Source organism: Rhincodon typus, chromosome 8 (assembly GCF_021869965.1).
Source record: "Rhincodon typus isolate 14 chromosome 8, sRhiTyp1.1, whole genome shotgun sequence".
NCBI lineage: Eukaryota > Metazoa > Chordata > Chondrichthyes > Orectolobiformes > Rhincodontidae > Rhincodon > Rhincodon typus.
The window spans coordinates 35,676,830-35,689,510 of record NC_063339.1 but is presented as its reverse complement, the minus strand read 5'-3'; the positions used below and the strand labels follow the sequence as shown (position 1 = coordinate 35,689,510).

Below are 12,681 nucleotides of genomic sequence, written 5' to 3'. Positions count from 1 at the left end.
TCCACATTGTTAGAATAATGCTATAGTACTTAACTAGTTTATTTTTATTCCTTTATGGACAATGATACCATTGGCCAAGTCAGCATTTATTGTCCATTACTAATTTCTCTTAAGGACATTGTAGTGAGCCACTTTCCTGAGCCATTGTAGTTCATGTGGTGTTGCTACACTCACACTGTGAAGGAGTTGTTTGAGAATTTTGATCCAACAACAATGGAGGACCAGCACTATAGTTCAAAGTCAGAATGGTGGGTTAGTAGATCAATTTTATCCTGTCCTCCTCAAAATCTCACATCTATACTTTCCAACAAAGGTCACTGGATAATGAACATAGTAGAAATTGTGGTTAATATCACCTATTGCTCTGGCCCTTTACCAGGAGGAAGGTAGCTATGAAGTTCATTTGAGCCCTGTTACCACACTGAGTGAGATGAGTTAATTTAGACCAAAAATTGAGCTTAAGTTTACCCAATCTTCATACGTCAGAACATACCAAGGTTACATTTACCCACTAAATTATTGAAAATACATTCTTCTCTAATTCTTAGGTAGAACAGACCTGGTTGTGGCTTTCAATAGCTCAAAGGTTTTTTTTAAAAATACAAGTATTAACCTGTTCTGTAATTATGATAGACTGTTGTGCACCTAGCCTGGTTTCTTCACTTTCAAAATAATTTTCCCATGATACCCTCAGCATTCACTGTTGGAATAAGAGATAAACTGGAAAGGATTTCAAAAAGGGATGCTACCTTTCAAATCTCTTAAACTTTTATTTTGAAAGGCGCAAAAGATTGAAATCTTGTCTTAGACATGCTGTCAGATTTAGCAGTACCAGACATTTGCCATGACTATACCTAAACTGCCATCTAATAATAAGATAATGCAGCTTTGTTTAAGAATAGGACCATTTGATCTGTGCAGGATTCATATGAACATCTTTAAGCTTCCGTTGATAAACTAAAGTCACTTTAAGGAGTCAAGACAGGTATGCGTTGGATGAACTACTTTATTTCACAAGATAAGAACCGAACAATAAGAATCGAGTCACATCATCCAGTTAACTTCGGATCCCTTCTTACAAACAAGCAAAAGCGTTAAAACTGTAACTACGCAATTGCTACTAGCAAACCTGTGCAGATTTCTTGGTCAATGTTTTAGTTCTAAATTTAAGTTCTAATTCTAGTCTGTGATTATTTTTTACCACTTAGTTTGACTGCCCTGTAAAGATTTTCCTCATGATGTTCCCAGAAATTGGGAGGGTAGTTCTCCTCCCTGGTTCCATTTTTAGGATTTTGCTTAAAGGCATGTTTGTGAAAAGTGGTATCTTGAAACCATCTTCTACTATCCTCATTACCAAAAGGTCCTATTTTTATAAGCCAAGAAGGGTGATACTGGGTTATCTCTAAACTGAAATTGAGACCACTGTCCATTTTAGGGAATCAGCATTGGAATCATATGGCCCTGTTTGAATTTTTGAATGCGGGAGATTGGTAAGGCAATGGCCCAGTGATATTATCACTGGACAATTAATCCAGAGACCCAGGTAATGTTCTGGGGACATGGATTCGGATCCCACCATGGCAGATTGTGGAATTTATGTTCAACAAATATCTCGAATTAAGAGTCTAATAATGACCATGAGTCCAGTTTCGATTGTCAGAGAGAGGTTTGTGCAGTATCACAAGTCTTCATTCTGATAGGGTTTGTGGTTCTGTTGGTGTGAATCAGATTTCAGAGCACTAATGGCTGAGAATTTTGGGACTTCTATTATCAATGCTGCCACAAAATCTAGGCCTTTATGTTAGCCATATGATACCCTATAAGCCTGAGGTACTCGTGGCTATGAGATTTCCTGACCAAGGCCATTGGGTACAGAATATATGAATGGCTGGGTGGGTGCAGGATATTCTGAAGGGAGAGGTTGAGCAGCCAGAGGTTGTGATCCATATTTGGATTAATGACATAGGCAAAAAGAGAGATGAGATCTTGCGAAGGAAGTTCAGAAGTTGGGGTGCGTGACCACAGGTACCCGAAGATAGAAGAATAGACAGGTAAAGTGGTAATGAAAGTAGATGGATGCTTTCTTTCATTGGCTGGGATATTGAATACAAAAGAGGAGTGTAATGCTGACACAATACAAGACACTGGTTAGGCCACAGCTGGAGTTTTCTGTACAGTTCTGGTTACCACATTACATAGAGGATGTAATTGCTGTAGAGAGACTCCAAGGAGATTTGCAAGAACGTTGCCAGGGCTTGAAAGTTGCAGGTATGAAGATTGATTAGCTCAGCTGGCTTTGTTTCCCTTAGTTCAGAGGCGGCTGAGGGATGAGGTGTAAAACTAAAATTAAATAAAAATCATTTTAACAGGAGGCACAGATTTAAGGTGATTGGAAGAAGGATTAAGAAGACACATGAGAAAAATTTTCAGAGTTGTGAATATCTGAAATATGCTGAAAATTTATTTTCTAATAAGCTTAAAGTTGAATTAATCTGAGAATTTGATGGCACAGGCACTATGTGTTATGCTTCAGTATCTCATGAAAATGCTTTTACAAATTCTTTTGAGAAATTTTTTTTTTATTTCATTGACCCAGAAAGTCTTCATTTATTAATCATAGGGTGGTATGAGCAATTACCATATCTCAAATCTAATTCGGGTTTCTATTGCTCTGACTCTGATCCCTACAATGTCTCTTCATTGATCACCTGAAATTAGTGTCTTCTAATGCAGGATTTTCTCAAATGATTCTTCAAAAGATATCACAAAACAGATCACCTTAACAAAGCTTTTGCTCAACCACTCTAATGTGGCTTAGCTTGCTTTTCTAATGCCAGTTTGCATCAGTGTGAAGTTTAATGTGCTTTTATTTTCATTTAAGGTGCGCAGTGTGTGTAGTTATGTGCTATTTGTTGTTGGTATGTGGACTATTTTGAAGAGCATTCAGTGAAAGCTATGTACTGAAGTTCATGGTGTCTGTAGAACCATATCCCTATAAGGAAAGAAGGGGAGCACATTGCAAAGGAAAGAAGGGAATTGGCTTTTTAACAGAAACTGTTGATGAACTCAGTTTTGAATATCAGGGTTAACATTTTCCACTTTGAGTTGAATTGGTGGTTTGGATACAAATTGTTCTCCAGACTGTGGGAAGTGTACTTGTTTTGCTCAAGTTTCATTTTCAACATACTTGTATATGGCCAAAATGCATAATCCTCCATAAACTAGCCCAATAGGGCAGTTTTAGAACTTCTTAAAATTTTGCATTAACAAATTCCTTGACAAATTTAAAAGTGGTGGCTTGGTGCAGTTTTATTAATATAACTGAAAATGATTAATCACAAAAAATATTAGAAAGATGGGTCCATCACGTGTGAGCAGCCTAGTTTTAAATAATTGACAGTGACCTTAAAAGAAAATATACAGAGCTGTTTGCAAGATGATTTGTGTGCAATAGTTAGTTTCGTAGGAGACTGAAAAACTTAAAAGTGTACATTAGTGTCTGGTGTCTGTAGAACAAAAAAGAGCTTCATTTTGAGAGTCCCTTTGAAGGATTTGGGAAACTACCGTGTATTTATTCAATTTGGGTGTAGCCGGTTTTTCGGCTCCCAGCACACAATTTTTTAAAGAGTAGTGTTTGAAGATTGAGGAAGCTGGATTGGCATTGGACATAATTTGAACTTGTAACTCCTTTTTTTAACAATAGTTTGTGCAAATTATGTTGGTATTACCAACACAACTTAATGAAAGCTCCAGACCCATGTCTTTTACTGAATTTGACTATCTGGTTGGTTTTTACATGTATGCTAGGTTACAGTTCTTCATATCTAACGGTATACAGTGAGTATGGTGTGGACGTCTTTGATGTGAACACAACGGAATGGGTCCAAACAATTCCTCTTCGGAAGGTACTGTAGACGGTCATGGAGTCCTGTTTGATGCAAACATCTGTTTTTAACAATTCTATATCTTACATGATACAGTTTTCAAATTGAGTTTTCTTTTTAAACCAGATCAGACCGTTAAATGCTGAAGGTTCATTAAACCAGCTCAACTCGGAACCTCCACGGTTAATATATTTCAAGAATAACTACTCTGGTTTGTTTCATTAATTTTATATGCGTATATTTGAGTCCTTGTCAAACATTATGTTGGAGAAGTGGACATTTGCTTTGAGGCTATGTTTGGAAGATTGTATATTTGCCATCTTGTCCTCATTTCTAACTTTTGGATGTCATGGTGCAATTGGTCCCAAACACTTCTACACATATCCTATGGTTTCATTTTCTTCAGCAAGTTCTAACTAATACCAAAGACCTGTGGTTCAATAAAGAATAATTTTAGTCTGAGATTTCAATTTGGAGGTCTTAGTGTTTTTAGGTATAAGGAGATTTAACGTCGTATTGTTTGTTTATTTTTAATTTCAATTTTTTTTTAAGATCCATTGCCATACAAGAATGGCGTTACATTATAGCTTTTGTGCCAGCATGAGCTCGTTTTTATTCCAATTTTGTTGACTTGAGAATTACCAACATTGATTGTCAGAGAATTTATCTCTTACAAGTTTGAAAGTCAGAAAATTCACATTTGAAGTAGCACTTAATACTCTCTGCTTTGTGGTGTGCTGCTTTTCTCAAACATTACTTTTTTAAAAGGTGAATGAAATCTTAAAGAAGCCAAGGTAAATGTACTAAGCTACGTAGAATAAAAAAGTTCCAGTTCAATTTATGGTCTATGCTGATTTAAATTATCTCATCTGAGACTAGGGTGCGGAATGTTACATTCGATATTCCTGGATTAAGCAACCACTCCAAAGTGCTGTGCTGTGATCCCTGATGGAAAAACCATTTGAGAATATTGAGTGAAGACAAGGTCAGAGTAGTCTGACAGTATTCACTAGATTGCTCCTGCAACGTTACATGGGCAAAATTCTGGACAGTACCAATGACATTTTGTTGCAATATTCTAGCCTCATGTCCTATTTTTAAAACTGAAGACAACTGGGAGAAAGACTTTTGCAACCCATATGAGTATCTCAATGGCATCATGATTTACTTTCTCCAGTTGATTAGTTCACAGATATTTGTTCATTCGTGCAAAAGACCATCTAGTTATCTTGTATTTGAGTTATCAATCTCTTGTGCTTATGAACAGTAGAATTTTTGCAAGGCTTATAATATTCACATTATAAGCAGAGATTGCAAGACTTAATTTGCACATCCCCTTAATTGTCCTTTTTTAACATCTTGATGCCTTATCCCTTTAATATCTGATGCAGTTGGCCTTCTAATGTGCATTCATTTCACACGTTATTTGCAGAGGGAGATAATTTGAGTGTGCCAGACACATCAGACAACAGCAGAAAACAGATGCTCAGAACCCGCAGCAAAAAGCGATTTGCTTTTAAGATACCAGAAGAGGAAAGGTTACAACAAAGACGGTAGGATACCTAACTTTGGCTGTGTTAAATATGTGTAATTTAAAAGATGTTGAACCATATTTATGAGTAATTCCAAAACCTCTGTCTTACATTGATTACGTATATTTTCACACCAGGGAAATGCTGAGAGATCCTGAGATGCGGTCAAAACTGATATCAAATCCAACAAACTTTAACCATGTAGCTCACATGGGGCCAGGAGATGGCATGCAAGTACTTATGGATCTCCCACTGGTAAATATAGAAAACAGACACTAAAAGTGCCATATTTTTGTCCAATTTTCCATATTTTTGTCCAACTGAAATGTTATATTCCATTTTGAATCATAGAATCCTTATAATGTAAAGCAGGCCATTTGGCCCGTTGAGTCCACAGTGACCCTCCAAAGAGCATCCCACCCAGAACCATCTCCCATGGCTAATCCACCTGGCCTGCACATCCTTGGACACTATGGGCAGTATAACCTATCCAATCTACCTAATCTGCATAATCTTTGTTAGAATACAAACTTAGCTTAGGAATCTGTGCAACAAGGTCAATGAATATTGTGCCCAAATTATCTTTTAAATTAGCTAAACTGCTGTAATTATTTGTTTAATCCTTACTTTTACAACACAAGTGAAAAATTCTGAGGAGTTGAGATTAGTCTTGAGCCTCAAACAAATTTCTAAGTGTAATTGAATATGAAATGTTCAGAATGATCTTCAACTTTATCAATAAACAACATCACAGAATTTAAACTGTGAATTATATACTGTTTGTACTTACAATTTTCTTTCAACTTGTATCCTATGTACCTCATTCCTTTTAATTAGAGAGCATCTCTTCAATGAGAGTTTCACTGCAATGGAAATGTAGCTTCTAAATCAAGAAACATACAGGCACCTTTTAAAATGTTTTACATGTATAGGCTGAGTACTTACTACCAGAGTAACCGCAGAAAAAATGCTTGTGCAAACATCTCTTGAGGTCATACAGAAAGTAGCAATTATAGTTAAAAGATCCAATAAGCGATGTTATAGTTTATGTCGGTTCTTTTTAAGTTACTTCACAGTTCTGTAACAACCTATCAATGTGTTCACCGTATAAAATGTTTTACGGATTTAGAAGTGTTAAACCTTTTACAGACAGCAAGCAAGCATCTGTTGTTGCTTGTGAATGTTTATCGCTCTAAAATAACCGCTGTGAAAGTTAGACTTTGGTATCAATGTCTATGAATATTTTGGTAGTCAGATTTAATTTCTGAAATCTAAAAGTTTTTTTAAAATGTTTGTGGGCATCAGAAAATAGCACATTAGTTTCTTGGATGCATATTTTCCTGAGATAATTAACTCGTCTGTTTCCTTTTGTCGACTTAAGCACAATCAGTTTCCTTCCCCCTCATCATCTCTGACTAACTTTGAACATGTTTATCACATTAACCCACTCTCAGCTGAAATCTATCTCCAGAATGATCATTTTTCACTGCAAAGTTCCCCTGTGCTTTCCTCTCCCTGTCCCCCCTCTTCAGTCAGGGTAGGAATACCTATCCCAAAATGCAGCTGATTATATTCTCAAAACAGGATCATCTTCAACTCCGTCTTTATAGCAGTATTGAGCACTTTTTAAAAAAAAAAAAACAAATTAAAATGTCATCTTTCATTTCTTGTGATAGAGCGTGTCACCAGTATCACAGGATGAGCAGTTGAGAGAGAAACGTGCTTCCCAATCTAATCCTTCAAGACAACAACGAAGCAAACAGTACCTTACACGTACAGCATCAGGTAATAACATTTGTCTTCTGTAATTGTGATCCTTTATTTTAACAGTCTTGAATTGTACGTGGGTGTTGCTAACAGCGTGATCAAGAAAGTTTTTTTTAAATGCTTGAATGTTCTTGATCACTGTATAGGTTTTCTAATTTTAAAAAAAATGGAAATGTATTTTGCAATAAAAGTAAAATAATAAATTATTGGTTTATAGCTGGATGGTAAGTTGTGTACCTTTTTTCTTCTTCAAAAAAGACTCTTCCCTAGCTTCATCCATGGACACACATTTGTGTGCGGGGAAGAGTATTCATTATAATGTATGAGAAACAATTTGTTGCTCTTCAAGAGTGTTGTATTTATATAATTGCCTTAATGCACTAAGTCAGAAATCATACGACACTAGGTTATAGTCCAGCAGCTGGTGTTTTCAAATAAACCTGTTGGACTAAACCTCGTGTTGTGTGATTTCTGACTTTGTCCACGTCAGTCTAACACCGGCACCTCTCATTAATGCAATCAAGTATCCCAAGGCATTTTTCGAGACCGCTATCATTTAGAGTTTGAGCCACACGAGGAAATTAGGGCAGATGCAAAGTCTCCAGGGGCCTCGAAGAAGAAGAGAAAGAAAGGGATGTGAAGAAGTAGTTTACATAGAGAATTCCAAACCGTGAATCTTTTTACATTTGAAAGTACAATTGCCAATGATAGAGCAGTTAAAATACTGGATGCAGATATCTCTGAAGGTTATAGAGCTAAATGAGGTTACACAGTTGGAGACAAGGACAAGGTCATGAAGGAATTTCTGAATAAGGAAGAGAATTTGAAAGCCATGAAAACAAAATTGGAAGTCACTGCAGGACAGCAAGCTACTTAATAGTTGAATGGTATTTGTGTGATTTTAGGATATGGATCAAAGTGTTTTGTTTGACCTTAAGCTTATGGAAAGATTTATGGTGGCAGGTCAGCCAGCAATGCATTAAAATAATCAAATCTAGAGGTAACAAAGATATGAATGAGGATTTCAGCAGCAGATGAGCTAAGGCAGGAGAATAATTTGACAATGAAAGGAAGTGGATATAGATGATGGCATTTGTGTGTTGCTGATCTCATCTCGGGGGGGGTCAAATACCATAGCAACATGGCAAGCCTTTCAGCTCAACCTCAAACAGATGCTGAAAAGAGAGCTGGAACTGGTGACCAGAGAATAGTTTATGGCTTTTGCTAATATACTAGATTAACCATGATAGAGAAACCTCTTCCTTGGCAGCTGAAGAAAGCAGGTAGGATATTAACAAATTCCAGCCTACAGGCTCAAAAGGACTATTGAAGAGCAATTTTGTAAGTTTTTTTTTGTTCTGGATTTTTTTAAAAAATGAATTCTACCCATTTGTACTAGTTTAAGTTTGTTTGTATCTGTTGTGGAGAAGAACACTGAATTCAAGCAAGGACTGAAAATAGGAGCTGCAGTCAGTCATATAGCCCTTGAGCCTTCTCTGCCGTTGAATAAGATCATGGCTCATCTTTGACCTCCTCTCCACTTACCCATCTAATCATTATTTCTTTTAATTTAAGAGGGGGTAAAAGTCCTATTTTTATCAACCTGGACTCTGAATGTCCACACCTTTCAAGGGGAGAGAATTCAAGGATTCACAGTGCTCCCAGTTACAGGCTTTTCCACTGACTCGTATTTCCGGAATCAACTTGGTGAACCGTCTAGTGCATTCCTCTGATACAAGAATATCCATCCCTTGATATGAAGTCCAAAACAGTCAGTATCCAGGTGTGGCCTGACCAAAGCTGTGCAATTGAATAACAAATTTCTTACCTATGTACTCTAAACCTTTCCAATGAATGCAACTAGAGGCTACCCAGTCAAAGTTTTAGAAGGTGTTACCACAATAAGGAGTTGATATTGATAACACATTAATTAATGTTTGAAACCAAGTAGTTAATTTAACAAAGCTTTATGTTAATAAGAGAGGACCCATAACAGAGAATCCCACCATCTCTCTCAAATGTGAGGTAAATGTATCTGCCAAGATGGGTGCTTCGACAGCTCTACCTAGCTCTGCATGTGAGTAATTAGCATTAACATTTATTTCCAAAAAGACGTCTTTAGATGTCGAACTTTTAATGGGGCAAAAGTCCCAAGTATGACACCGATCACTTAAGGAGATGAGCAAAAGCTTGGTCAGGGGTAGATTTCAGCAGTACCTTAAAGGGGCAAAGTGGTATAGGAAGGGAATTCTAAACCTTGGAGGCTAGGCAACCGAAGGCTCAGCAAACCAATACTGGAGCTACTGTAACTGAGAAAGCTCAAGAGGCCAGAATTATAGAAGAACAGATATCAGATTTCAGAGAAGGGGAAGCACAAGGCCATGGAGAGATTTGAAAACCAGGGTGAAAATTTTAAAGTCAAGACATTTCTTGACTGGAAGCCAATGCAGGTCAGCTAACAAAGAGCAACTTTTGGATGACCTCCAAGTTTAGTGTGTAGAATGTAGGAGACCAACCAGGAATGTGTTGGAATAGTTGAATCTGGAGGTAGCCGTGGCATGAATGAGGATTTCAGCAGCAGGTGAGCTGCTGGGGGATAAAACCAGCTGATGTTACAGAGGTGGAAACAGGTGGTTTTCATAATGGCACACATGAGACCATAAGTTCTCGGGAGCAATGAGAATGTTGGTCATTTATTGATACTAGCTGCAGAATGGATTTGGGGACAGACCCGTCATGCATTCTATGTATACCATTAGGCCCCAGTTAACCTCACTATCCTCAAATGTTTTCTGCCACTTTTTCATCAGTTACTGTTACTTTCCAATATCGTGTTCTTATTATCCACTGACTTATCTCTTTGGCAAGGCGCTTTGAATTCTAGACTCTCTACGTTGTGTAGAATATTGCTGCCAATTTGAAATGTCACCACTCGTCTGACATTGGTTAGTCAAAAAAAGTTTGGAGCTATGTTGGCTGCTATTTATTAGGTCATTCCATTTGGATATTTTCTATCTCTATTTTAAATAGTTGATTCCATTAATTCTCTGCAGTTGCCAGGAATGAAGCTTGAATGCTGCTTAAATATGATATCTAGAAATACTTGTACTATTCTTTAAATATGGCAAAAGTACTGTATTTGCATATGATGTAGACATTTCTTTTATTTAGGTGGGGAAGGTGTCATGACAACACGTAATATTTCTGATCCTGATCAAGATTTTGAGAGAGAGGTAGGTGTGGAGATACAGTTGTTTGGGCTCAGTTCATTTAAATTGATAACTTAATGAAAATGTTTCACTGCCTGGTTATACTTTCTTGTGGATTAGCAACAAACAAACTAATATGCTTACTGATTTTTAATATATATATATCAGCAGGACTCTGATTCAACAAGGCATTCAACTCCTTCAAACAGCTCAAATCCAAGTAGCCCACCGAGTCCAAACTCTCCTCACAGGAACCAAATTACACTGGATGGTTTGGACCATTCCACTTGTGATGCATGACTTTTGCCTCCAGTAACACTTTGCAGATCATAAAGCCACACAACGATAGGAATCTCCGTTTCACGGATTCTTTTCCTCTTGAAAAATGGAGTTTTGCTGAATTGTTCCAAGAAAGTGCCAAGAATGGAGAATAATTCCTTCTGTTAATTCTTGCTGATTGCACATTAAATTATATATTCAGGCTCCTTTATGAGCATTTCCAGCTTATTTTGACTATCAGCCCAATAAAATGACTGTGTTACTCGTATTCTTTGGTGATTACGGTTTTGTGCAGTGTTGTTGTTAAGTTTGCAGCCTTTAACAGCCAGATGATTTTGGGATTGTGAAGCCCACACATTCTTTCACACCAAACTTTCCTTCCAAATTTCTAATATAGTTGGTAAATGGTGAAATAAAATTGTCCATGTACTGTTCCTGTATCTTAGTTTATATATTAAAAAAGAAAAAAATGTTTTCTTCAGGGTATACATGACACTAGTAAATAATACTGTGAATAAGAATTTTAGTTGCTTTTTGTATTACTGTTTTTAACCTTTTGAAGTAGATGTCCTTTCTTTGTGCTGTATTGTAGTGAAAGACCATATCTATGTTTATCAATGTCTATGGGCCCAATGCAGAAATATTAATGCTGGGAAACACCAGACTTGGACCTGCTGCATTCTCAAATATACAATTATTGTAAGATTTGACAAATTATGATTGTCCTTATTGCTGATTAAGAGGTAGTATAAATATAAGGCAGTGGACTCTGGGATACAAGAAAGCTACATTAATTTGATCATTTTCAAATTCAGTTTTTGCATGGAAAATACATACTATCAAAACATGTTGTACTGGTTTAAAATCAAAAGATATCCACAGTAGTCTTGTACATTTTGATATGCACCCAGATGATGTGCTCCTGGTGGATGCAATTAATGTGTACGTGTGTCAATGTATATATAACTCATGTTCGGTGTATGATAACATTCTTACTCATTGAATTGTCCATTTTGCATTAAAGGCTTATACACCACAGCCAGTATATCCAATTTGTCATCACACCTGTGTGCCTTCCGTGCTGTATTTGTGACAACTTACTATTCATACAGATGCAGTATGATTTCCCTATTCAAGATCACTGCAAAGAGCTTGCATGTTTTAGTCACCCAGATTCCTGACCGAGTGGGTAATTGTGACGTGCCACGTTAAGCAACTAATCAAACTTCTTTCATTTACTTAAAAGGGCTCACTGTGGAGCCTAACACTACTGGTGAAACAGGTTTGTTTTTTTATGTTAATTTGTGAAAGTGGATAGTGTTAAAAATCAGCTAACCACTCTTTGTAATTATGGAATTGTGCTTTGACAAAATATTGAATATTGACTTGTCAATAAAGCATAAGAGGGAGGTAACAAACTGTTTAATAGTCTGTGTTTACATGAACAAAGACCCTGAAATGTCAAAGGAACATTGACACATTGTTTTGAAGTTCTCTACTATTTTAGCAGCCTTATTAAGTCGGCTAATAGTAACAGGAGAAATGATACTATAAGGAAATCTTCAGATTCTTGAGGTATTGGTACCAGCACTGGAGCAGGGGAGGTGAAAATTAAGTTGTCAGTTGAACCAGAACAGGACAGGAATCAGGATGAAGTGACAAAAGAAAGACCGACTTGAGTAAAATAATGAAGAAACAATAAGGCTTTTAAGTAGTGAAATATCTGGGTATTTCATATTCATATTCTGAAGACCTGACTTTAATGCATGTAACCAACCTCCAGTCTATCCTATACAGTACCACACTGAATTCAAAAATGAAATTACAACTGTATCCCCTTTATCCATATGAGATAAAAATACAAATCAAAGTCAAGTCTATAATGTTCTGTCCACTTCAGAACCTAAGTTTTCATGACAAACATTGTTAGGAACTTTTTACAATAGACAATTTTCTACAATTTCACTAGTTGCAATACTAAAAATACTAATTTACATGCAGTGAATCCAT

The 12,681-nt window shown here is 36.6% G+C and overlaps 1 protein-coding gene across 8 annotated transcripts in view; it reads left to right on the top strand.

The window, feature by feature from the left end:
- cdc42bpb (CDC42 binding protein kinase beta (DMPK-like)) overlaps positions 1-12,089 on the top strand; it is a 191,881-nt gene extending 179,792 nt beyond the window's left edge. For 6 of the 8 annotated variants that reach the window (XM_048599870.1, XM_048599869.1, XM_048599868.1 and 3 more), the window contains 7 exons: positions 3,808-3,905; positions 4,011-4,095; positions 5,317-5,437; positions 5,554-5,671; positions 7,093-7,201; positions 10,355-10,416; positions 10,561-12,089. In XM_048599870.1, coding sequence (XP_048455827.1) covers positions 3,808-3,905; positions 4,011-4,095; positions 5,317-5,437; positions 5,554-5,671; positions 7,093-7,201; positions 10,355-10,416; positions 10,561-10,692 — 725 coding nt within the window. In that variant the 3' untranslated portion in view covers positions 10,693-12,089. Of the gene's footprint in view, positions 1-3,807; positions 3,906-4,010; positions 4,096-5,316; positions 5,438-5,553; positions 5,672-6,797; positions 6,954-7,092; positions 7,202-10,354; positions 10,417-10,560 lie in introns of all 8 variants that reach the window. The other 2 variants (XM_048599871.1, XM_048599866.1) reach the window with 2 other exon arrangements.
- Positions 12,090-12,681: the final 592 nt, after the last annotated feature.